General features: G+C 38.8%; 1 protein-coding gene across 1 annotated transcript in view; it reads left to right on the plus strand.

Moving 5' to 3' along the window:
- Positions 1-26,539, plus strand: part of Sytl5 (synaptotagmin like 5) — a 102,149-nt gene that overhangs the window by 36,381 nt on the left and 39,229 nt on the right. The window contains exons 6-10 of the mRNA XM_035449764.1: positions 8,697-8,838; positions 13,075-13,216; positions 19,833-19,939; positions 24,062-24,154; positions 24,889-24,954. Of these exons, the coding sequence (XP_035305655.1) occupies positions 8,697-8,838; positions 13,075-13,216; positions 19,833-19,939; positions 24,062-24,154; positions 24,889-24,954 (550 nt within the window). The remainder of the gene's footprint in view (positions 1-8,696; positions 8,839-13,074; positions 13,217-19,832; positions 19,940-24,061; positions 24,155-24,888; positions 24,955-26,539) is intronic.

Genomic DNA, 26,539 nt, shown 5'->3' on the forward strand with positions numbered 1-26,539 from the left:
TGAATACCTGAAGTAGCTTGTAGATAATGCAAATATTGTCCTCAGAGTTTTTCAGCTTTAGCATGTCAAGAGCAAGGTTTTCTTATTAAGAAAATGAAGATGCTCAAGAGATCAATAGAGCAAACTATCCTTCCCCTGGAACCTTAATTGATCTTGGTGATGACTCATTAATGGACTGCCATAATTAGTTTCATTATTCATCACAGTATGGCAATCACTTCATTCCAAGTGATTCCTTAAAAAGTTAAGGGGGTGGTTATCTTTTCTTAACTATCATCTAAAGAGATTGTGAGATGCCCATCTCTTTCATCTATGACCTGACCCAGCTAGGCAATTATTGTCTTTTCTTCTCGATAAAGTATATTTCTTCATGGTTCATTGGTTTTTTCCTGGAGCAGCTGGGCTAAGGCATCCCTTTTAAAAACTCATATATGAGTGGAAATGATGTTTTATCAGATACCTAATTGATTTATTTCTTGCCAGCAGCTTCAAAGCTGGGGAAATAGGAATTGGATAGGAAAGGCATAGCATAACATATGGCTATTCACTTGTTGCTAGGGGCTAGATATGCAAAACAAAGGACAATTTTTAACAGGTTGTAAATTTAAACTGTCCCTTTGCATTTGAAGCAGACAGGCCATTTTACTCTGATCCAAGTCAGTCACCGACTATGGATCCCTCACATAGGGTTTCGTTGCTTAACAAATAAGGATGAAGGATGTTCAGTTAAACATGAATTTGAGACAAACAACATTTGTAGTAAAAGTATACATAGTGAAATATTTAGAATATTCTAATTCTTAATAAAATTTGATTGTTTATTGTAGTGTGAATCCATGAGAGTCATATAAAATTCAAATTTAACTAACAATTTTGTATTTTATTCTAAGTTTTCTACCATGTGGGTAAGTGGGAGAAAAATTCCAAGTCATTTCTAGGCCTGTAACTATCGTGTCAATGGACAATTCTTAAAGGCATGAAGTGCAAAGCACATCAGAAATGCCCTTAGAAACTATGGATTGTTGTGTAGAACTAGTAATAGGATGTGAGGGCTTAGATGGGATACCAGCAGTGTCCCCTTAACATTCTATGAAAAATTTAGAACCTCGAGTCTGAAATGTGCTGTTTAGTAGAAGCTGATGGAGAGTGGAGCTGCATTTGTGGCAACCCTTCTTTCATGTTACTGGAAGGTATGGCAAGCATTTTATCAAGAGCTTTTGCTCACCATCATGTCCACCTATTTTGCTGTTCTTCCTTCCACTTTGGTCCCCCTAAACACACACACACACACACACACACTAAAATTATCCTTTTTACTTTTAATTGCTCTTCACAAGCCCTGGGGCTGATTGTCATATGGCCTGTGAAGTTTCACAAGCTGTTTTTCTGGGCTCTAAATAAAAAACAGAGACCACCCCCATTAAATCCAGCCCTTAGCTAACCTTATTCTCGTTCCAAGCCCCACTTTTCTATTTTTCATGTCTCCTAGAAATAGGGCATATTTGGTACCTTCATGACTGAAAAAAAAATCTTAAGTTCTATATGTTTATTATTTGGGGAAAGTAAGTTTATGAAATCATCCCGTGATTTAATATTCCCTCTTCTTCCATTAGAAGTAGTATTATTTTCATGTCCTAAGTAGAATTTGTCATTATTCTCTTTGCAACTGAGATTTCAGGTAGGCAGCATACTCTGCGTAGTAGTATTCTGTAGCAATGTAGCAGTGTGTTCTAGTTTGGAGTCAAGATCATAAACAGTCAATACTGGTTTATTTGGCTTTTTTTTTCTTTAGATGAAACACTATAATTCACCCAGCAAATTCCTTTAAAAACAGGCTTTAAATTATTTTCATGTATACTGTATCTCTAAAAACATGTGAATTTTATCCCATAAATTTACCTGTGAGTGTTGGGGATAGAATACCTGAGCTTAATGCTGATACTCTACCTTTAAATGTTGGGAAATTGTGGTACATGCTTGTACTGTTCCAACACATGGGGAGGCTGAGACAGGTTTATGTCTGGGGCCCTGTAGCCAGCCAGGCTAGCCTACTTGGTGAGTTCAGTGCCACTGAGAGACTCTGGGTCAGAAGACAGGTAGGTGGCACCTGAAAATAACACTCAAGATTATTGCCTACTGACCTCCAAAACACATATTCAACTCTCTCTCTCTCTCTCTCTCTCTCTCTCTCTCTCTCTCTCTCTCTCGTGTGTGTGTGTGTGTGTGTGTGTGATAGTTTTGAGACACAGAAGAATTGCCTACTGAAGAAAGTTAGCTTCAGCTGTTTTCCATGCTTTTGTTTTCATTTGTCCAGGTCTACTAATTCCTATTTTTATTTTATTGAAAAATAGATTATTTTCTTACATAATATATATCGATTATTATTTCCCTCTCTCTACTCATCCCAGCTCATCCCTACTTCCCTTCCCACCCTGATCTACTTCCTTTCTGTCTCTCATTAGAAAAGAACAGGCTTCTAAGATGTAACAATAAAATACAACAAAATAAAAATTAGATAAAACAAAGCTATCACTTCAGAGTTGGACAAGACAAACAGAAAGGAAAGAGCCCAGGAGAAGACACAAGAACCAGAGACCCACTTGTTTGCTCACTCAGGAATTTCACAAAAACTCTAAACTGGAAGCAGTAACATAAGCACAGAGGACCTGATGCAGAGCCATGCAGCCCCTTTGCATGCTGCTTTAGTGTCTATGAGTTATTATGATCTTTGTTCATGTTGGTTTACAGGGCTTTGTTTTCTTGGTGTCCTCCATCCCCTCTGGCTCCTTTTCTTCCATGGAGTTCCCTGAGCTATGTGGGGGAGAGATCTGATGGAAACCTCCCATTTTAGAATGAGTGTTCCAAGATCCTTCTCTCTTTTTGTATAATATCTGGCTGTGGGTCTGTATTTGTTCCTATCTACTACAGGAGGAAGCTTCTCTGATGATGGCTGTACAAGGTGATGATCTATGAGTATAGCACAATAACATCAGGGGTCATTTTATCACTACATATTTTATTTTTTTAAAGACCAATAGTATTTGGGTTTACCCTAGGTGGCTGAGCTATCCAGTCTCTGGTTCTTGGTCACGCAAGCAGTGTCAGGGATGAGTTCCATCTTTGGGAGTGAACCTTAAGTCAAATCAGTTTTTTTTCATGAGTTTTGTGCCACTGTGCCCTTGAATCCAGATCTACTAATTCATACTTTTCTACTTTATCTTCTTTTGGGTAAGGAGATCCCTCTTTAATGCAAGCAAAGGGTGGGAAACCGAAGCCACAGACTATCATAAATAACCTAAAGCAAAATTGTCAGACCATTGAGGGCCTAAGAATACAGAATCCTGGTGAAGTGAAGTGAGCATAAATGATAGAACAGGTAAAAAAAAAAAAAAGGATTCAGCCATATTATCAGCAGGAGATACATGAGGTCTGTATTTATGACCCATTTACAGCTTATTTCTTTGGAATGTATAGGGTTCTCATAATAGTTTGATTTTTTTCTTTATTTTTCATTTGAATTAGAAACAAGATTGTTTTACATGTCAACCCCAGTTCCCACTCCCTCCCCTCCTCCTCTACCACCTCCCCCCCCAACTAAAACCCTATCTATCACATTTCCTTTCTTTTCCCCAGGGGAGGGTGAGGCCTTCCATAGGGGGTCATCAGAGTCTATCTTTTCCTTTGGGATAGGGCCTAGGCCCACCCTCGTGTGTCTTGGCTCAGGGAGTATCTCGCTATGTGGAATGGGCTCCCAAAGTCCACACCTATGCTAGGGATAAGTACTGAACTACTACAGGAGGTCCCATAGATTTCTGAGGTCTCCTTACTGAAACCCATGTTCCTGGGGTCTGGATCAGTCCCATGATGGTATCCCAGCTATCAGTCTGGGGACCAAGAGCTCCCTGATGTTCAGGTCAGCTGTTTCTGTAGGTTTCACCAGCCTGCTCTGGACCCCTTTGCCCATCACTCCTCCTTCTCTGCAACTGGATTACAGTTCAGTCCAGTGATTAGTTGTGGGTGCCAGCTTCTACTTCCACCAGCTGCTGGATTTGATTTTTAAGTGGATATGCATATCTGTGTGTTTACACATCTCTGTGAATGGGTCCATATATTCAAGCTAATGTTTGGTTTTATCTCAACTTCTCAATTCTCCTGCTGGAGAAAGAAAGAAGAACAGACAATACATAAATGAAAGGGTATGCCTGCTTTCTAACAACACTTAATTTATTGATATTTAAATATAAATTACAGTATTTATATGTCATAAGATATTTTTCATTTGTTTTTATCATCAATCTAAAACTGAGAAATTACTCTTATCTTGCTAGCCCCAAAAATATTATATGGGAATACTTCAATCCACAGACCATTTGCTGAACCTTAGTATCTCGTGGTCACTCACTAAACCAGAAAATATATCTTTATGTGCTTTCATTTATCAGTCAGCATGAGGACAGCTCAGCACTTTTTCATGTGAGCACTATGCTAAACAGGAAACATGGTGGTGCAACATGGGCAGGGATGAATGCAGGTGGACACATGTCTGAGATTAATGAGTTTACGGAGCAGTTTATAAAGCACAATATTCTCCATCTTTTTCTGTGTATTAGAATCAAATGGGTACTATTAAAATATACCCAATTCTACATCACATGCTCAGAGGATCCAGTGTGCTGTTTCAGATGTGCCACAAGGGGTTGAAGGCTTACCTCACATAAACCAGTTTAAAGATGAACATTTGGGGGGGTCTCCAAAGACTAGAAGAGAACTGCATTTAACCTTTCCCTCTTCTTGATATTACTTTCTCATTTATCAAACTTACATCATTTTCCAGTTATAACTTTTCTTTCCCATCTTTCTTATGTATTCATTTCAGATTTGAAATAACTAAAAGAAGTTAGAAAAGCTTCTATGCCTCAGAAGGAATATCCTGCATTCTATGTGGTAGCATGCATTATACCTTGTTCTCAGTGTTAGTGGCTCTTGTATTAATGGTGCTTTCTGGACATGCTCATTTAACCATGTAGTACAAGCTCAACGTTGTCAGCCAGTCTAGAAAGGGAGGGTAGTGGAAAATGATTTCCTAGATACCACTCCTGGGAAAGCATTACATAAACCCAGAAAAGTAATGCAAATTATAGTATCTTTCCTTTCCTCTATCCTCTTTTGATATATCAAAAAGCATCACCAATATTTGGAGACAACATGGAATTAAAGATAACAAAAGAGTAGACTTTTCAAAGTATATTTCATAAAGTAAATTAGAAGAGACTCTTCTAATCTAGAAAATGTGTCTCTCTGTAACCTCATATCACAAAGCCCCATAGAACCTGTCAAACATGTCTCCTTCTTTCTAGTTTCTCCTTACCCATGTTAGCCTGGACATTTGTTGCTAATGGGTTCTAATATGTATTTAAATCATGGCAATGTGATATCTGTATCAAAACGGAGTTTCTTAATTGGCTTTCTTACGTCTCTAAATTTGATTATGACCCTCTTTCTATTTAAGTGGCAAAAGTCCATGCCCTTATGTCATATTTTAAATGACATCTAAAACAATTGACACCTAAGTATTTAAAATTCTGTGCCTCTCTACATTAAACCTTTTCTTAGTGTAACCAAGCAAAAGGTTTGAGACACTCATAGTAAATGTCAGGGACAAATGTGGAAGTCTGTCATTTGTGAGCTAATGCTGTTGGCAATAATAATTTCCAGTAGCTGACTTAGGATCACAAGAATGTTTTCCTTATTACAGGTTAGTCTGTTAAATGTCATCATTCTGATTATCCAACTGCTGCCAGCACTTCTACGGTAAACAGGACTTTTGCTTTTAGTCCTATTGAAAGCATGATGGGAAATTTGTCAAAACCACTTGGATCTGGGAAGGCCTTCAACACAGAGAGAAGCAGAATATTCACATGAATCCTCTTGTCGTTTCTTGACCTCTTTTTGAAGGACTCACCATTAGACATTTTTAAAAGATGCCCCCCCTTAAATAGTGGGAGAGGTATTTCTAGAATATTGTTCTGAGAATCCATAATCTGTGGTCATGACCTGTCATTGGGTTGGTCTCTGAACTCTTACTAAACTAAGTAGGATATCTGAGATGAACAGAAGCATGTGGAAAAGTATAAATGTGGTTAACTGTTGTCATAATGCAGTGTCTGCTGTAGGAAGATTCAGGAAAATTGTTCTAAAATGGAGAACTCTAAATTGCATCAAACAATTAAAACAGAAAATGTGTTATTTTGTCAGGATCAACAAGCAGTCAGAGACCACTCTGATCTGTATTCATAGCACTGAAATTTGGCATTATCTCTAGAAAGAGGAGGCCAGAGATGCTACATGTCATCAAAAGGAGGCTATATAGAAGGTTTATCAAGATTCTTGCAGTCAGACGTCAATAACTAACTTGCAGTTCAGTGTTCCTTTGTCCTTTTCTTGCTAGTGCATTCTGTGGATGCAGAGTTCTTCTGGTTAGAAAGATATGATCTTAGTGAGACGACTTGAGATCAGTGTGAAAAAGCAGAATAAATAGTCCCACGCTTTGGGTGAATGTGCAATACTGTTTTTAATCCCTTCTTCAGGTGTTAATTTTGTGAGATCATGGTGATGCAGCAGTGCATGTGTATAGAATAGCTCTTTTAGTATTTTTTTTTTTTTTAGTTAGCAGGCAAGGCAACAGGGTTCATTGTCAAATTTTCATATGTATCTGTCATCACACATTACTCTTATTTGCTTCCCACTGCCCTCTCCTCCCCACTTTTGCTGGCCCCCAGACAAGAAGGAAAAAACGATTTGGGCAGAAAAAGCAAGAATGATTGTTCTCTCTCCCTTATTTTTTTGTTTAATGATAATATCCTACTAAGTAGTCCAAGTTAGCCTCAAACTTGTGATTTTCCTGCCTCAGACCTTGGAATGCTGGGGATACTAGTGTGGAACACTATGCCCGGCTCATCTTTAACCTCTGTAAGACTTACTTTCCTCATCATTAAAACTGAAATTTTATTTCAGGGAAGCTAAGGAAAAGGAAACAGATGAAGACCTGAATAGTAAACACTGCTGTTATTTGTAAGCTTATTAAAGATAGTGGTGGCTGGTAATGTCAATCAGGGAATAATTTGCTTTGGTGGCTTCTCAAAAAAAATACTCGGGAGCTATGGTTGTCAGCTATGATGGTAATTGCCTGCTCTTTCTTTTCCCAGATTTATTTTCTGGTAACAATGTATGTAGGTTCAAACATTGTTACAATCCTTTCTTTGCCTGATGTGCTAGCACACATTTTTAATGCCAGCCCTTAGGAGGCAGAGGGGGACCGATCTCTGGGAGTTCTAGGCCAAACACAACTATAGTTGTGAGACACCCTTCTCAAAGAACAAAACAGAAGACAAAATTCTTTTCTTACTCCATTTGTTCTTACCTCCAGGTGGCTCAAATGCAATCATATGCTTACTATTATGGCTTACAAAAACAATAATTGAAAGCACAAATGTCACACAGTTTTGTTTACTAGCCTACTTTGGACTAACTGGGGATTAGGGATAAAATAAGAATATTTCTTTTTTTAAAGTTCTCTCATACATTAAGCCCTGACTGAAGTTTCCCCTGCCTCCAGTCACTCCTCCCAGCCCCTCCCCCACCACCTCTCTTCTCTCATGTATCCTCTTCTCTTCCATTTCCCTTCAAAAATGAGCAGGCCTCCCTGAGAAGAATGTGTCTCTTTTAAATTCCAATTTGTCTGAATTGTGTATTTACTTGTGATGCTCCACTGAATAAGAACCCTGTGATCACCTCCTGAGCAGGAACTGCTTTTCTCATCACTGAATAGATCAAATCATTCTCTCAAATATGAAAATGATTTGAGTCCAGTGTCGCTATTTTATAGCGTATGTGTTAGCCACCAAAGAGTCAGACTTTAAGAAATGAACTATGTAATTTTTTTTTTGGTTTTTCGAGACAGGGTTTCTCTGTGTAGCTTTGGAGCCTGTCCTGGCACTCGCTCTGGAGACCAGGCTGGCCTCGAACTCACAGAGATCCGCCTGCCTCTACCTTCCGAGTGCTGGCATTAAAGGTGTGTGCCACCAAGGCCCAGCAAACCATAATTTCTAATCATTGAGTAAGGATAACTGAGTGACTGCACCAGAGAAAATGCTGACAATAACATGGGAGCCCACAGTTAATAGGAATACCTTCAAGATATACATATGCACAGGAATTACAGTTAGTCAAAACCTTTAAGTCAACAGGAACTGAGGAGCGCAAGGTCTCTGCTTGTCAAGAAAGGTCTGATGGGGAAGGCAGAACTTTTCTGTACTTAAAGGACTCACATGGATAAAGAATGAAAAAGAGGTGGGGATGAGGGAAGCAAATGACTTAGATGTGCATGTAAATTTGGTTAGTTGGGAGATATGGAATGGTTCAGAGTGATGATGAAGACTGGGAAATGAAGTTGCAAAGGCAAGGTGAAGCTCAGTTACATGGCAAAAGGAGTTAGACAAGTTAGGATGTGTGCACATGACCTCGTGAAGTTCTGCAAGACTTTGAGGAGGGTGCCATGAAAACTACTGAGCAGCTCCAGTGTGGCCCTTGTCAACTTGGTGCCATTTGAATTCCCCATCATTTTCCTCATACACGTTTACTGCCTGGTGTCTTTGGCTGCTGTCAAAGTTGGAGTATGCTTTTTTCCTTTCGTTTAGGAGAAGTGCTGCTTCATCAGATCTCATTGACCAGGAGGCAGGACGTGGAACACCGAAAAACAGTTACAGCAATGGTGGAATCCCAGTCACTCAAAGGTCACCAGCTCCAAGTGCTCGTAGTGTGACGTCTATCAGCAGTAGAGTAAGTATACTGCTGTGAAGAGACACCGAGTCTCTGGAACGTGGCTTTACCACCACCCATGACTCAGTTGGAATTCTTTGTATCTCAGAGCATGTTGTTTATGCTGTTGAATGGAATGTATCCTTATCTTTGGGACAGGAACCCAAAATGAAGACAAAAGGGCAAGCCAGGTTTTTTTTTTTAATTATTATTTGAATTAGAAACAAGATTGTTTTACATGTCAATGCGAGGTCCCACTCCATCCCCTCCCCCCCTTACCACCCCTCCCTCAACTAAAACCCTACCTATCACATATCCTCCCCAGAGGAGGGTGAGGCCTTCCATCTGGGGTCATCAGAGTCTATCATTTCCTTTGGGATAGGGCCTAGGCCCCATGTGTATTGGCTCAGGGAATATCCCTCTATGTGTAATGGGCTCCCAAAGTCCACACCTATGCTAGGGATAAGTACTGAACTACTACAGGAGGTCCCGTAGATTTCCGAGGTCTCCTCACTGACACCACGTTCATGGGGTCTGGATCAGTCCCATGCTGGTATCCCAGTTATCAGTCTGGGGACCAAGAGCTCCCCAATGTTTGGGTCAGCTGTTTCTGTGGGTTTCGCCAGCCTGGTCTGGAACCCTTGGCTCATCACTTGTCCTTCTCTGCAACTGGATTCCAGTTCAGTTCAGTGATTAGTTGTGGTGTCTGCTTCTACTTCCACCAGCTGCTGGATGAAGGCTATAGGATGGCAAGCCAGGTTTTAAAAGTGATGTTATATGACAGATCTTTAAATGGCTGTGTGACTTAAGGAAATATGAAGAGCTCATTGGAGGTTCCACCTTTTGTCCTTCATGTTATTTCTCAGAGGACATATTTAGAAATTAATTTATAAATTAGCTGTACTAAATTTTTCCTAATCTGGTTGATATTCTACAGGAAAAGTAGGACCTTGGAATCATTTTATAATTTTTCTTTTCCTTCTGTTAAAATGAGAGGTCAAACATATAATAAAGGCTTACATTGCTATTGTGTGTGTGTGTGTGTGTGTGTGTGTGTGTGTGTGTGTGTGTGTGTTTGCTATTGTGTATGTTATACACATATAATACATGAGAAATTGTCTTTTGTATCACATTTTTTCTTTTAAAGAAGAAAAAGCACCAAACACTTGGGAGTAATACTTTCTTTTTATCAGCTATTCTATTGGAAGTCATTCTTAGAATAAGTTATCATCTATTAGACTTTTTGTTAAGCAAGAAATTCAATATTGCTGGAGTCTATATTTAAGAAATCATTACATATGAACTTTAATACTTTGATTTAACCATAATTTAGTGAAGTGAAACCCCCTGAGAGGGCCTAAACAAGAAAAGATTTTTAAAAAAGTGAAAGAATCAGCCATGCAAATGTCTGGGCAGGCAGTGTCCTCCAGACAGACCAAATCAATGTTGGAGAGACAAAAAGAAGAAGGCTGATCCATCTTTAATGATCAGTGCCCTGGCCCAGATAGTTTGTAAAGTGTCTGTGCACTTCATGTAAGAACCTGAGGTGGGCATGCCTGATTTGCTAAAGGAAGACCCAAGAGGCCAGTGTACTGCTGTTAGTAAATGGAGAAAAGTGGACTTCCATATGAATTCAAAGAAGTCAGAAGTCAGCAAGGACCTTGAAAACTGCTATTTAGCCTTCTTAGCTGTTTAGTCTGCTTAAGACCGGTGAGGCTGTAGGGTTCATGTAGCCAAGTAACATGCTTTAGCATCTGTTTAGGGGGAATCTTGGGAGGGGCTGCTGAGGAATCCCTGAGGGATGAAAGTTAAGCCTGTAGATCATTTAGGAAGCTTTTGCCATAGTGCAGCCATTAAAACGGGCTTGGGAACAGGGAGGTAGCAGGAGGGTGGGTAGTGAGCAATCAGAGTGTTTCAGTGTTTTGGAGGAAGTGTCAAAAGACATTCAGACAGATTGAATATGGTTGATTGATCTGTTTCAATATAGCCTAAGTTGTACTTCCTTAGATAAAAGGCATATTTTGAGTTTCGTAAATATTTATGCTAAGCTCAACAACTGGATTCTGTTCAGCCATCACAAAAGTGCATAGATTGTGGATGTTCATATTTTCTTCTTTGGTTACCTACCAAGGAGTGATATTTAATGTATTGATGAGCTGGTAGTGAGGAGACCCTGACCAATCAGAGCAAATACTGTACAAGGCTTAGGAGCCTTGCATGCCTTATAAAGGGAATTGTTGGGGAGAAAAGGCATGAGGAAATGGGGGTAGGATGAACACAGTGATAATGCTTACCAGCTATTTTGATACAAATATATTCTAAAATATTATACTGCTGTGCCTGTGCCAGCAGGTGACAGATGACCATCAGTCCAGTTGCCAATAAGTTAATTCAGTTTGGTTGATCTCGAAAAAAGGATTATCTTCCCAGGTATGGTTTGTCCTACAGTGAACCTGGGAAGACTTTCTCTGCATATACCATGGGCGTGTGGAGCTTGTTCTGGTGTTCCCACTGGTCTAAGTTGGCTTGTTTAAAGAGGAAAAATGTTTTGAGACTTGTGTGTGTGTGTGTGTGTGTGTGTGTTGTATGTATGTAAGAGGCCAAGCTCTAAACCTTCTAAGAAATCCAGTGAGGTGAATGTTCTTGACCCACATAAAATCTATAGCTGATGGTACAACCCCTGTGAAAGCCTTCATTTTTAGAGTATGGCTGTTGACATATTAGTCCAATATTATGGTAGAAGTGCTCCTTCTTATTGTGTGACATTCATCCCTCTGCTCTATGATTTATAGAAGAAAATCTCTCTTTAAATAACTGACCACAGTTTTTGAGGTAAAAATTTAGTCTCATTTAGCCAGGAAAAGTAGTGGCACACACCTTCCAAGAAAACTCCAGCACTTGGGCAGCAGAGCAGAAGGAGGAAGACTAAATGAGAGTCCTTATAGGTTTTAAATGATGAGAATCTTCACAGGACACATACAGGGCACGATAGATTAGCTTGAAGGAGAGAGGAAGTGAGAATGTTGAGAAATAAGTCTTTTCAAAAGAAAAAAGCCAAAATAAATCTGGACATGTCAGTGAGGAGGCCTTATCAAAACAGGGGCCTTTGTCAGTAGAGAAGTACTTACCTAGCATAGGAATGCTTTTGGGATCCCATATGAGCAATACTAAATTTAAATAAGTTACATCTAAACACACACATGACAGACTTTGTCCCATCCTCACTCTCCCTGGGAGCATGAAACTATTGGGATATTTGGGCATAAATGAAGGGGGCAGTAGGAGGGGGGAGAACGAACAAGATTGACATGAGTTTGTTAATTCATTAAATAAAGGATCAAAAAGAGCTTTTTTTGTAAAAGTCAGGACCATATGATTTTAAATCCAAGGCTTTTGAATATTGATAGTGGTCGAGAGTAGTTTCATATTCAAACAATATGAAGGAAAAAAAATAAACACTGATAGCAATCACATTTTATTTACAGGATATTTTGACTCTTCTAATGAAGAGCCAATTTTCTTGGGGACAGCTTTTATGGGCTAGATTCTTAACTGTGGGTTGAGGGGTTGCCTAAGACCATGTAAAACAATATTCTCTGGTAAAGCAAAAAACTGGTAGCCATAACATGATTTACCCCAAACATGAGGTGGTTAAACCTCTTTAGGAAGGTTAAACACACTTTGCTAGGATGCAGTTTAATATTTCTCAGATCATTATTGGAATGCTTGAGATACTAAGAAAAAGAAAAGAGTATTACAGTTCAGAAAAAAAGAAGAAAGAAATGCCTCATGGGAATTCAGGGATGGTGAGTTGCATTAGGCATTGCAATAAACCATCCACACATAGGAAAGGATATTATTCCCATCAAAGCACACTTGAAGATCTCAGGACCATTTTTTTTTCAACACAACAAAGTAGAGGATAGGTATGTTGATAGGTTACAAGACTACTTTCATGAGGAACTGCTAATCTTATACTTTTAGGAAGGTTGAGAAACATTAGAAAATTGAAGACATGATGAAAATTGTCAATGCTTGTTAATAAAAAGTTTAGCATTCTATGAAAAAAAAGATTCCTTTTTTACTCTAAGAACATGTCACGAGTACTGGCTTCATCCACCTAGAATAGCACCAACTGAAGAGTGCCCCTTCCTGGTGGCTGGTCCTTGGTAGTCAATAGAAGACAAATATACAGAAATTGGATTGGAAGACTTAATCACTCAGTAAAAAAAGATGTTTCATTTAAATCCCTTCAAGTATGAGCTTCTGTCAGTCCCCCAAATGAAATACAGCTTGGCCTGTTCCTTTTTTGTTGTGAGAAGGGTTTTGCTTTGGCTGCCTTTTCTCACAAAGAGTCACCGCAGAAACACGTCTGTTACTGGTGCCTCCCTTTCCTCAGGTAGGTGGAAGTAGACATTTTAAGCTTGCATAAGCACTTTCTAAAGGTGGTGTCAATACCCTTATAAGCCCCTACACCCTCCCCACACCCAACACCCCTGACCCTTTATCCACCCAGGCCCTTATTCCCCCGCATCCCTCCACCCAGCCTCCATTCAGGGCTGAGGTCTGTAACATAAGGGCTATTGAACAGTCAGTGGGTCCTGGCACCATGCTCTTCATTCCTCCTCTAAGTTCCAGAGTTCAGGGCTGGGCCTATGGGCCATTCTTGTCCATTCGTGTCATCCTTGTAGGTCTCTGGAGATCTCCCTGGTTCCATATCTCTTCTCGGACCTATAGTAGCTCCCTCTGATATCTTTCATCCTGCTCTCTCTCTCCTCTATTCTTCCCCCAACTCATTATTTCTGCTCCATCTCATGCTGGCAGCTCCAGTTCCTGCCCCTTCCCATTCCTGGGGTCCATGAATTTATCCCCTAGAGTCCTCCCTTTTCCTAATTTCTTTGTGAAGTGGATCCTTCTATGAGTGAGTACATACCATGTTTGTCTTTTTGTGACTGGGGATTTCCATCCATTTGCCTGCGAATTTCAAGATTCTATTGCTTCCAGTCGACCACATTTTCTATCCATTCCCCCTTCTGAACAATACAGTTGCCTGTCCTCATTGACAGACCATATTCCATGGGTCTGTAATCCCAGAGGAGTGTTTTGTGCTAGTCCTCACAGATAGATTTTAGTGGGGTTGAAAGTTTTCCATTCCCAAGTTCTGCAGTTCTGTTTGGTTTTGGGTTCCTTGAGTTCTTTTTTTTGGGATTCTCTGTCAGATGTGGGGTTGTTGAATATATTTCCCCCATTGTTCTGCGATCTCTTACTGCTTGTGCTTTCTAAGGAGGTCTGTCTGTTACTGGTGTAATGTTTGGTTTCATCTTTTCATTGATCCATTTTATGGATCTATTTGGCATGTTGTGAAGCTTAAGGATAGGTTGTGGGCAGGGATTGGTCTTTCTGTTATTTTTGTGTACCAAGCTGGGACTATAGCTTCAGGGATGATCACCGTTGTTTTGGTTTGTATAAAGTTGAGTATTCAAGGTCTGTGAAGAACATGGGGATTGCAGACTCTACCCATTTTTTTGTTGAGAGCATGGGAGATCTTTCCATTTTCTGGTGACTCAAAGTTCTTACTGTACATCACTTTTTTGGTTAGTGTTACCCCAAGATATTTTATTGTGGATGGGGGTGGCTTTGGGAGGCTGTGGCTGAAGTTCCCATAGAGCATGTGTGCTAGAACTTTTGAGATTGATATTGTATGAACAGTTTGGAAAAAAAATAAGATGATCATGTGGTTTTTCTTTTTCAGTTTGTTTATAGATTACATTGATGGATTTTCCTATGTTGAACCATCCTTGCACCCCTGGGATGAAGCCTACTTGATCATAGTGAATGATTTTTCTGATGTGTTCTTGGATTCAATTAGCCAATATTTTCTTGAGTTGCATCAATGTTCATGAGGGATTTGGTCTTTAGTTCTCTGTTTTAGTTGTATCTTTGTGTAGCTTGGCTATCAAAGTGATTGTAGTTTTGTAAAAAGAGTTTGGCAATATCCCTTCTGCTTCTATTGTGTGGAACAACTTGTGCAGTACTGGTATTAGCTCTTGTTTGAATTTCTGGTAGAATTCTGCAGTGAAGCCGTCTGGCTCTGGGCTTTTTTTGGTTGGAAGGTTTTTGATGACTGCTTCTTTTTCATTAGGGATTATATTATAGGTTGATTTAAACTGCTTATCTGTTTTTGGTTTAATTTTGGTAAGTGATATCTGTCCAGAAAACTGTCCATTTCCTTTAGATTTTTGAATTTTGTGGAGTTCAGGTTTTCAAAGTATGACCTGATGATTCTCTGGATTTCCTCAGTGTCCGTTGTTATATCCCCCTTTTCATTTCTGATTCTGTTAATTAGCATGCTCTCTCTCTGCCTTTTGGTTAGTTTGGATAGAGATTTGTCTATCTTGTTGATCTTCTCAAAGAACCAACTCTTTGTCTCATTGATTCTTAGTAATGTTTTCCTAGTTTCTACTTTTTTATTTCCGCCCTCAATTTGATTATTTCCTGGCATCTACTCCTCCATGGTGAGTTTGCTTCTTTTTGCTCTAAAGCTTTCAGTTGTTCTTCAAATCTCATGTGACTTTCTTTTTTTCTTTTATGGGCACTTAGTGCTATGAACTTTCCTCTTAGCACTGCTTTCAAAGTGTCCCATAAGTTTGGGTATGTTGTGTCTACATTCTCATTGAATTCTAGGAAGTCTTTAATTTCATTTTTTATTTCTTCCTCACCCCAGTAATGGTGCAGTTGGGTGTTATTCAATTTCCACGAGTTTGTAGGTTTTCTGCAATTTGTATTGCTGTTGAATTCTAGCTTTAAAGCATGGTGATCTGATAAGATACAGTGTGTTATTTCAATTCTTTTGTATCTGTGGAGGTTTACTTTGTTGCCAACTATGTGGTCAATTTTAGAGAATGTGCCATGTGGTGCTGAGAAGAAGGTATATTCTTTTGTGTTTGGATGGAATGTTCTATAGATATCTTTTAAACACAATTGGGTCATAAGTTCTGTTAGATCCTTTGTTTCTTTGTTAATTTTCTGTCTGCTGGTCTTGTCTAGTGGTGAAAGCAGGCTGTTGAATCTTTCTATAAGTGTGTGTTTTTATGTGTGGTTAGTAATGTTTCTTTTACAAATGTGGGTGCCTTCATATTTGGGGCATAGATGTTCAGGACTGAGACTTCATCTTGATGGACTTTTCCTGTGACAAGTATGAGATGTCCTTCTTCATCTCTTTTGATTGATTTTAGTTTGAGGTCTAATTTGTTAGATTAGGATTGCTACACCAGCTTGTTTCTTGGGCCCATTTGATTGGAAAATCTTTTCCCAACCCTTTACTCTGAGGTAAGGCCTGTCTTTGAAGTTGAGGTGAGCTTCTTGTAAACAGCAGAAGGATGGATTCTGTCTTCGTATCCATTCTGTTAGCCTGTATCTTTTTATGGGTAGGTTAAGACCATTGACATTGAGGGATATTAATGTCCATTGATTGTTGGTTCTTGTTTGTTTTGGATTTATTGTTGGTGGTGTCATTGTGTGTGGATTTCGCCCTCCTATTTCTTTTTGTATTTGGTAGAATTGGATTATTTATTGCCTATATTTTTGTGAGTGTAGTTATCTTCGTTGGGTTGGAGTTTTCCTTCTAGAACTTTCTGTAGTGCTGGATTTGTGGATACGTATTGTTTAAGTCTGGTTTTGTCAAGGAATATCTTGTTTTCTCCATCTATAGTGATTGAAAGTTTTGCTAGGTACAGTAGTCTGGGTTGGCATCCGTGCTGCCTTAGTGTTTGTAGGATATCTATCCAGGACCTTCTGGCTTTCAAAGTTCCCATTGAGATGTTGGGTGTGATTCTGATAGGTCTGCCTTTATATGTTACTTGGCCTTTTTCCTTTGCTGCTCTTAATATTTTCTCTTTATTCTGAAGGTTTGGTACTTCTTTTTATGGTCCAGTCTGTTTGGTGTTCTGTAAGTTTCTTGTACTTTCATAGGCATATCCTTCTGTAGGTTGGGGAAGTTTTATTCTATGATTTTGTTGAATATGTATTTCTGTACCTTTGAGCTGTATTTCTTCATCTTCTTCTATACCTATTATTCTTAGGTTCAGCCTTTTCACGGTGTCCCATATTTCCTGGATATTTTGTGTTAAGGATTTGTTGGACTTGAGGTTTTCTTTGGTTGATGACTGTATATCCTCAAGCAAGTCTTCAACAACTGAGATTCTCTCTTCCATCTTTTGTATTCCATTGGTTATACTCACATCTTTAGTTCCTGATCGGTTGTCCAGCCTTTCTATTTCCAGCATCACCTCATTCTGTGTTTTCTTTATTGTTTCTATTTCAGCTTTCATGCCTTGAACTGTTTCGAGTGCTTCCTTTACTTGTTTGGTTGTTTTTTCTTGGCTTTCTTTGGATTCTTTAAGAAATTTGTTTACTTCTTGAATTCATTGGTTTGTCTTTTCCTCCATCTCATGTAATGTTTTGCTTGTTTTTTCTTCTATTTCTTTAAGGGATTTTCTTATTTCCTCTTTAAAGGACTCTATCATCTTCCTAAGATAATTTTTGAGGTCCATCTCTTCTTCATGCTCTGTGTTGGGCTTTTCAGATCTTGCTGGTGTGGAGTCCCTAGATTCTGGTGGTGTCATATTGGTCTTTCTGTTGTTGAGCGTGTTCTTACTCTGTCTTCTTCCCATCCCTTCTTCCAGTGAGTGCAGGTGGGGTCTCTCCCTCTCTCAGGTGGCTGGCGGAGGGTCTGCCTCTTGCGGCAGCGGGATCACAGAGGGTTGTGGGTGGACAAGGGTGGAGTGTTTCCGGATTCAAGGTGGACCTTCAGGTATAGGGGAGGTCCACTCTTGTCCAGGTGGGGTCAGGCAGAAGTGAGCAGGCGATGATGGAGGAAGTTGGGGGGGCAGGTAGAGCAGCGCTGCTAGGGCACCCGCTGCAGGACAGAGGGCAGGGTGTAGACAGGGATGAGGTATGTCCGTACTCAGGATTGTTAGTATGCTTTCTATTGTTGTGATAAACACCATGACCAAAAGCAACTTGGAGAAGAAAGGTATAGCTTATAGCCTATCATGAAGGGAAAACAGGAACTAAAACATAGACCATGGAAGAATGAAGCATTTACTTGCTCCTCATGGCTTGCTCAATCTGCTTTCATGTACACCCCAGGACCACTTGCTGAGGGGTAGTACTGGCCACAGTGATATGGTTCCTTCCATATTAATATCGGTCAAGAAAATGCTTCCACAGGCTTACCTACAGGCCAGTCCCATGGAGGCATTTTCTCAATTGAGCTTCTCTTCCCAGTAACCAAAATTTTTAAAAAAAAGAGGCCATGAATCTGAGTTTGGGTGGGGCATGCACATGGGATGTTTTGGAGGGAACTAAGGGAAGGGAGAAGTAATATAATTATACTATAGTCTCAAATATATATATTAAAAAATAAGTAAGTACAATATCATCTCAATAGAAAGAATTCCATGATACTTGAAAAAAACTAACCAGCACATTAGATATTAGTAAGAAGTCTTTTCATTTATATGGATATTATTTGTATTGCAGTTTATTACAATGAACTTACCTATGCGTAAGAAAATTCTTCATAGAAATACCTTGTTATTGTAATGTTCATGTCCCATATATTGAACTCAATTCATAATTAAGTCCTCAACATTAAACCATTATCTGTTGCATGCAGTCTACTGCTAGATTCTGACTTGTTACTGTAATTATAAGGAAATCTTTCCTAGGCAACAGGCTCCTAAAGGGTTCGTGTGTGCATGTTTTGTGTGTTTGTGGATGTACCCATGTACATGTGTGGCACTAGGGACCAGAGTCCTCTAAAATGCATGTTTTCAAAAATAGGAAAGTGGGCCAACAAAATGGTTCAGTGGGTAAAGGCACTTACTGCCAAACCTGACAACCTCTGTATAGTTCCCTGGGTCCCACATGATAAAAGGAGAGAACCAACTCCCCAAAGCTATCCTGTGATTTCCACTCTTGTGTCATGGCACACAGAATGTGCACATACACTAAATAAATAAATGTAGTTTTAAAAGAAAAAGATAGTAAAGTAGTTCACCTGTTCAATGAAAATAAAAACCTAACAAATCCTAGAACTAACATCATAAAGTCAACTTCTACTGCATGTCTTCCACAACTCCTAATCATTCAGTACATACTCACAGGCAGGGTGCTAAACACTTCCTCATCGCTGCATTTGCCATTTCAAACTTAAGTATTTGATTGTTCTCTCCAGTCTCTCTCCTCTATAAGCAACTATATTTGTCTCAGCAGGACTTTAGAACAGAACTATTCTGTGGAAGTAAACTGCCATGACTTGGTAAGCTGTCTACAGCACTGTCAAGAAGCACATCAATTGTTAACTGATATTTTAAAAACTGAAATCGAGATGTTCTGTTATGAAGGAATGTTCTTGTAACTAAAGAAATCAAACCCTCTCAGTTTTTCTACAGTCACTCCCCTTTGCATGAAAGGAAGTCATATCATTCAAAAGTGGAAATTATGATCAGTTGGCTTCATTTTATGTGAAATGTGAAAACACAGTCAATTATCTTCAAGAATGTTAAGTTCTTTTTCTCATGAAGCTTAAGGACCCAATCTATGAGCATTTTTAATATTTAGGCAGAAGTAAATCAGATCTTTAAACAGCTTAAAGCTACCCTTGGATTTTATAACAGAGCACTTAATCCCCTGTAATCAAAGGACAAATGAACACAGATGGCTTCATGTTTATATCAAGGCAATTTCCAAAACGCTATTAAAAATGTAAGTGTGTTAATGTAAAGCAGCATGGAGTTTGTGAGCCTGGATGCTGTTTCCATTGCATTCTCTCTCTCTCTCTCTCTCTCTCTCTCTCTCTCTCTCTCTCTCTCTTTCTGTGTGTGTGTGTGTGTATGTGTGTGTGCGCACAAGTGTGTGCATGTGTGCATGTATAAACTGAGATATTGAAATATCTGCAACCATGGCAAAATATGCTGACTCACATCTGCATTTCATATTTATCCCTCCAGACCGGAGTCGATCTGAGTTAGATTTGAGTGAGTCTTTTCCAGAAGACATAGAGGACACTTCAAGCATAAGAAGCAGATCTGTCCCTGGGGCATTAGACAAAGACTTGGTAAGTTGGATGAAGGAGAAAGTTTAATAACACATGGAGAGGAGGGCATGCTCTTGCTTCGAGCATTTGCACTTTTAAGTCATAAGTTGACAGTAAAATGAAGACAAGCAGTATGTCTTCTTGGTAGTTTTCACAATTGAATATAAAAGCAACTAAAACACTGCAATTGAAAAGATACAAACAGTACTGCAAGGAAAGTTGCATTATGAATATATACATATTGAAACAGTATAAAGTAACTTAGCAATGAATTAAAATGCTCTAGTAAGAAAAAGTACATTTTGTTCCAAGTAGGAATGGAATATTTCATATGCATATGAAATGAAGTAACAGTATATTCCAATAATATATTAAAGAACATATAAACCTGTGTTTTAAAAACCCGAAATCTTGTGATAAAATTTAATCATACCTATAAAATTCTTCTTTAAAACTGATGAAAGCCATTTAAATATGATTTTAAAATATTACATATCAAACAGTTACAGTATATGTCATTTTAAATGTTGGTACTATTAATCCACTTCCATTACAACTTAGCAGACAACATGGATTTTTACAGTCATTTTATTAGTTAATAATAATAATGTTCTGGAGGCTTGGAAAATATAATAAGATAAAATAGAAATGTTTTTATAACCTTTTTAATAAGGGCCCACAGTAAACTGGTTCCTTCCACATTAATATCAATCAAGAAAATTCCCTACAGGCTTACCAGAGTCCAATTGTAGACAGGGAGAAGGAATTATATGAGCAGAAATCCACAGATAGCTGAACTGAACTTGTGGGAGCTCATTAACACTAGACTAACAGCGGGGGAGCCTGCATGTGACCAAACTAGGTCCCCTGCATATGGGAGACAGTTGTATATCTTGGTCTGTTTGTGGACCCCTGGCAGTGGAACCAGGATCTGTCCCTGGTGCATGAGCTGGCTTTTTGGAGCCCATTCCACATGGTGGGGTGCCTTGCTCAGTCTCCGTGCAGTGTGTGTGTGGGGGGGGAGGATCTTGGTCCGGCCTCAACTTGATGTGCCAGGTTTTGTTGAGTCCCCATGGGAGGCCTTACCCTTTCTGAGGAGTGAATAGAGGGTTGGTTAGAGGGATGTAGTGGGAGAAGAGGGCAGGGAGGGGAACTGCGGTTAGTATGTAAAATGAATTTAAAAATTTTAAAACACAAAAAGAAAATGCCCTAAGACTTGCCTACAGGTCAATATGATAGGGCCATTTTCTCAACTGAGGTTCCCTTTTCCCAGATGGCCTTAGCATGTGTCAACTTGACAGAGAACTAACCAGAGCAATGGACATGAAAAAAGAAATGACATACTGAAAATGGAATTGAGAAAGTGATTGTAACTTGTCTGTCTTTTTTTTTTTTAGTTTTCCAAACTATTTTATTAAAATTTTCATTCATTTTACATATCAACCACAGTTTCCCCTCCCTGCTCTCCTGTTCCCTTCCACCACCTCCCATCTACCACCCCCATCCACTGCTGATCCCGCTCTGTTCACAAAAGGGTAGGTCTCCCATGGGATTTAACAAAGCATGGCACATCGAGTTGAGGTAGGACTAAGCTCCTGCCCCAACATCAAGGCTGGGTGAGGTAATCCAGCATAGGGAATCAGAATGTTGACTACCCTAATTGTCAGCAGAATGCCTTCATCCAGTAACTGATGGAAGCAGATTCAGAGATCCACAGCCAAGCAATGGGCCTTACTCCAGAAGTCCTGTTGAAGAGAGTGAAGAGGGATCATACAAGCAAGGGGGATCAAGGTCATGACAGGGAACCCACAGAGACAGCTGACCTGAGCTCCTGAGAGCTCACTGACTCTGGGCCAACAGCTAGGGAGCTTGCATGGAACCGACCTTGGCCCTCTGTATATGTGTGACCATTGTATAACTTGGTCTGTTTGTGGGGCTACTAGCAATGGGATCAAGACTTGAGCTGGCTTTTGGGAACCTATTTCCCATGCACTTTGTCTGTCTTGATAATGATTTTACAACTGTCTGCTCATGATTTGCTGAGACTCAACTACAGTTATAATACTAGATTATAGCTATTTACATTACGCATGGAAAAATCTTTAAACCAAACCTAAATTGTGTATGGAAGCCTCTTCTGGTCAAACTTAAAATTCTCCATGAAAAAAAATCTAAGGTGTGGATAGCTTTACTAATGAATTCCATCAAGTATTTGAGCCTATTGCTGTTGTAGACAAGATATTACTCTATAACCCAGACTAGCCTTGTACGGTGTATCTCAGGTTGGCCTTAAATTGCATGTAGTCCTCTGACCTTAGCCTCCCAAGGAGTGGAGTTAAAGGTGTGGGCCACCAGGCCTGGTCCATTAAGTATTTGAAGAAGAAATCATGTAGTTCACAAATTCATTCAGATAGTTGATGAGGAAGTACTGCCACATTCATCATATGTAATCCATTACTTTACCGCTTAACAAAGCTAGATAGACATCACAAGAACAGAAAACAACATCTCAGTACACTTAATGAATACAGGTGTGAATGTCTTTAATAAAGTCTCAGCCTCATCCTATAAAAAAAAATATCACATACTACAACTAAGTGTGATTTACTCCACAGAAGCAAGGTTGAACAACCACTTAAAAATAAATGAATGTTGGAGCTAGAGAGATAACCTAAAGGTTAAGAGTACTTGCTGCTTTTAGAGATGACCCACATTTGTTCCTAGCACCTATATCGGTTTGTAAGCACTTATAATTCTAGATCTGACACCCTCTTCTGGCCTCTGTGGGCACATACACATACAAATTAAAATAAAATATGAAGCTTTTAAAATTATCTAAAGGTGGTACTAAAAATTAATAGTCATAACATCTCAGCAGAAGGAGGAATTATTTGACAAAATCTCAATGTATATTATATAATAAAACCTCAACAAACTAGAAAGGAGAATTTCCTCAGGCTAATGAAGAGCATGTATAGACAATGGCAAAAATAAGTAAATACTGTCTCTTACGTCTGGTTAACAAAGCAGAGTTCCTTCATCCAACATTACACAGGAAGTTAGAGCTACTGGTACAAAGGGGAGAAAAAATGAATGGAAGAGGGAAAGTAAAGGAAGGTTCTCAGTGAGAAAAAAACAGTTCTGTGTCATTAACTTTCAGATGTGATCCTATATGGAGAAAATCCTAAACGATGTAAAATATGATTTGACTACAGTTATAGAAATAAATCATACTTTATACAAATAAAGAAGAATCAAATTAGTATCAGTTTTCTATGGTAATACTGAGTACAAGATAGAAACAGCAATATTTTCAAAGTATTGAAAGGAAACTATTTTAAACCTAAAACTTTTAAAAAACAGGGCCTCCAAGACACACCAAACAAAAGGCTACATTGGAAGCAGTTTAGAGTCAAATGCACTTATGAAAAGAAAGAAATCTTACAAATGTTGCAGAAGATTTTAATTGGTAAAGTTATTCTAATACAGCTAAGATCAAAGAAGCAGAAAATAATGAATGCATATTCAATAAGTCTTTAAATTCTGTTTTAAAATACCAATCAAGGTCACTGATCTTATAGCAGTTATATTAAGCATCAAAAACAAAGAATATAAGTTTCAAATTTAAATAATTCATGAACTTTCATGGTAAAAAATACACTGCTAAAAATTTATTCAGATAAGGAAGAAATCATAACAGAGAGGGGGTAGAGAGAGACTGGAGAGACAGAGAGAGACAGGCAGAGAGAGAGAGAGAGAGAGAGAGAGAGAGAGAGAGAGAGAGAGAGAGAGGTGTGTGGTGGTGGGGATGCAATTCTAACTAAAAATAACAAGTGTATTGTCCAAAGTGTCTTGCCTTAGAGACCAGGGAGGTGAGAATTAAACCCAGATCTGTAGGATTCCAAGTTTCATATGCTTTCCACCAAGCAAGTGTTACTAGGAAAGAGACCCAGTCCCTTTCTACTCCTTTGATTTTGTAATTGAGATGAACTGGAAGTGCAAAAACCTAAATCTAAAAGAGAGTTTCTTTTTCTGTTTTTCTTTGACTTTCCAAGTGTTTGTGAAATAAATCTTTTTTCATGTAAAAGAAATTCTCCTAGGATAGAAATGAACCAAACCATTGACTTTTCTGTCCTTTCCTAGAACTCCTTAGAAGAGACTGAAGATGGTGATGATGACTTAGTGTCATCTGGGTTTTCTGCAAATCCCCACAGTCTGGTAACAGGCCTGTCAACGGTAAGTTTTCTCACAGAAACTTTCTTTTTCTTGTTCATTCCCTGTGCATTTCCAAGACATAGGAGGAGTGATCATATGCCCCAAGCTGTTGTAGGTTCGAGCTTGTCCTGTGCCCATATATCACCTTGCACTCTATTTTGATTTCTGAATCCTTCCCTCTTCTGCCACAATCCTCATCCAGCTCTTGAACTCTGTTTATTCCCATTGCGTAAAGAACTGGATAAGAGGAGTTTGAAGACTTCCAACACAAAGAATTAAATGGTGAAGGAGATAGAAAGGCTAATTGCCATGATATGACCATTGATGGTAGCATGAGTCATATGGTACTCCGGTAAACATACACTATTGTTTCATAAATACCCGAAGAAATTCTTCATTTTCTAATTAAGACCCCCTTCATCTTAAGTTTATAAGTCATTACAGTTCCTCATCGATAAGTTTCTCTATTATCATTCCCTCAACTCCCCAACTGCTCTCCACACTTTTACCAGCTATTTTTCTACAAAACATCCCTACTTTGCTTTGTTTCCTACACAAAAAAACATATCTAGAGCTTCTCACTGTGTTGAGGGAAAATTCTGAGCTTTTCTGTAGTTGAAGATCCCCTTTGAGAGCAAGCCTATAGCAACCACCATGCCATTGAATCTCCCTGTGTACCTGTGCATTTCTTTGCTTCTCTGATTTCTGAACTCTAATACCCTTTTTCTTTTGGTCATTGGATGGCATCATTAAAGAACTTCCAAGCAGGATCTGATAGGAAGAGGAGCTACCTAAATGTGCCTGATGCTGATTCAGACACCGTGAGTCTTCACCCCTGTTTCCCCTTTCCCAACCATACTTCATAAGTTCCATGGTTTGGGAAATGTGGTTGGATGAGCAGTACCACCTGTTTTCTGACTGGTACACAGCCAGATACTCCTTTTGGAAGGTATTTATGAGCTGACACATCTCAAGTATCCCAGTTCATTAAGTATTAGAATCTGAGTACCAGTCAAAAGACATGTCCAAAATCATTTATTAATTACATGAGCATCTCCATTTTAATTCACAACAATGTCTTGATAAAGAAAAGGGTTTTGTTAGCAGCAAAATTGTCATAATTACTTTAAATCCTCCTAAGTCTCAATTTTCTTCTACTCATAGGGATCACTCATCCCTCTCTGACCACATAGTTACAGAGGGTAGTGTTAAAAGTATAGGTCAGTTATACAAAGAGGCAGTGAGTTGTGGTCCATAGGACTTTTGACTAGAAACCCAGAACTTTCCTCTATGACTTGGTATTACTAACAAATCTTTGAACCAGAGTTTCTTCATGTGTAATATGGTTGAGGTTAGTTCATGAAGCTCAACACTATTGTATAGTCATGGACCCCAAACTTTCTCAATTTATAAAGCCCAAAGAATCTCAATAATTCTTCAATGTAACTCCCAGGTGAAGAGTAAGGACTGGTTTCACAAAACTTAATAAACACATCTTCTGAACTTAGCAACTATTTCAAGAAAAATGATTTAGGTAAATTTTTATTCTGTTCTTAAATTATTTTATTATTTACTAAGAGATGTGTGTACTTGCTGAGTACTATATAGTTTGTCACATCTTAGAATCTCATTAGACATCACCATGACATTCACCTGACATTCCACATTAATATTTCTGCTTTTGGGGGCTTGAGAAAAGTTAATCTTGTTTGAGAAACTCAACAGGCTTCTGCCTTCATCTCCTGAGTTCTGAGATGATGGACATGTACCATCCTGTCTGCATCCTATATAGAATTTAATGAGAATTTTTTTAGAGTGAGAAAATTGTCAAAAGCTAATCATATCACAAATAGTATTTCATTGGAGAAATAAAGTATGATATTAATAAAGATACTAGTTAGTGCTTTGCCAGCTCTGTATGCTGTCTGATGGATGCTGCTGGAGCTGTGTTTCCCTTTCAAATCTTTTTTTGGTATTCCCATGAGTTTACAGTGGTACCATGGGTACAAGCACACATTATTTGGGTCCTTAAGACCTAGTTGTCTGTAGAAAACCTAAAATTTCAGAATCTATCCAGACTTAATTTTTATTCTAAAATGATCCCCAGTAGACTTATTATATAGTTAACATTTTAAAGTTCTGTTGCATTATTTTAAGAATAGCAAAGACAAATTCTGTTATTTATTGGCTCTCTAAGAAATAGCTTATATGCAGTTTTAGAATTCTTGGTTCATTCTTGCCTTTGACTTCAGTTTAAAAGAGATTATTAGCTAAGTCAGATACATCCTGTTTCTTGAAGAAATACATCCTGTTTGAAAACAATAACAATAAAATCCAGCCATGGGCAGGTAGACAGGCATGTAGTAAAATAAATAGATAGAAATATGGATACATAGATACATTCAT

Source organism: Cricetulus griseus, chromosome X (assembly GCF_003668045.3).
Source record: "Cricetulus griseus strain 17A/GY chromosome X, alternate assembly CriGri-PICRH-1.0, whole genome shotgun sequence".
Lineage (NCBI taxonomy): Eukaryota > Metazoa > Chordata > Mammalia > Rodentia > Cricetidae > Cricetulus > Cricetulus griseus.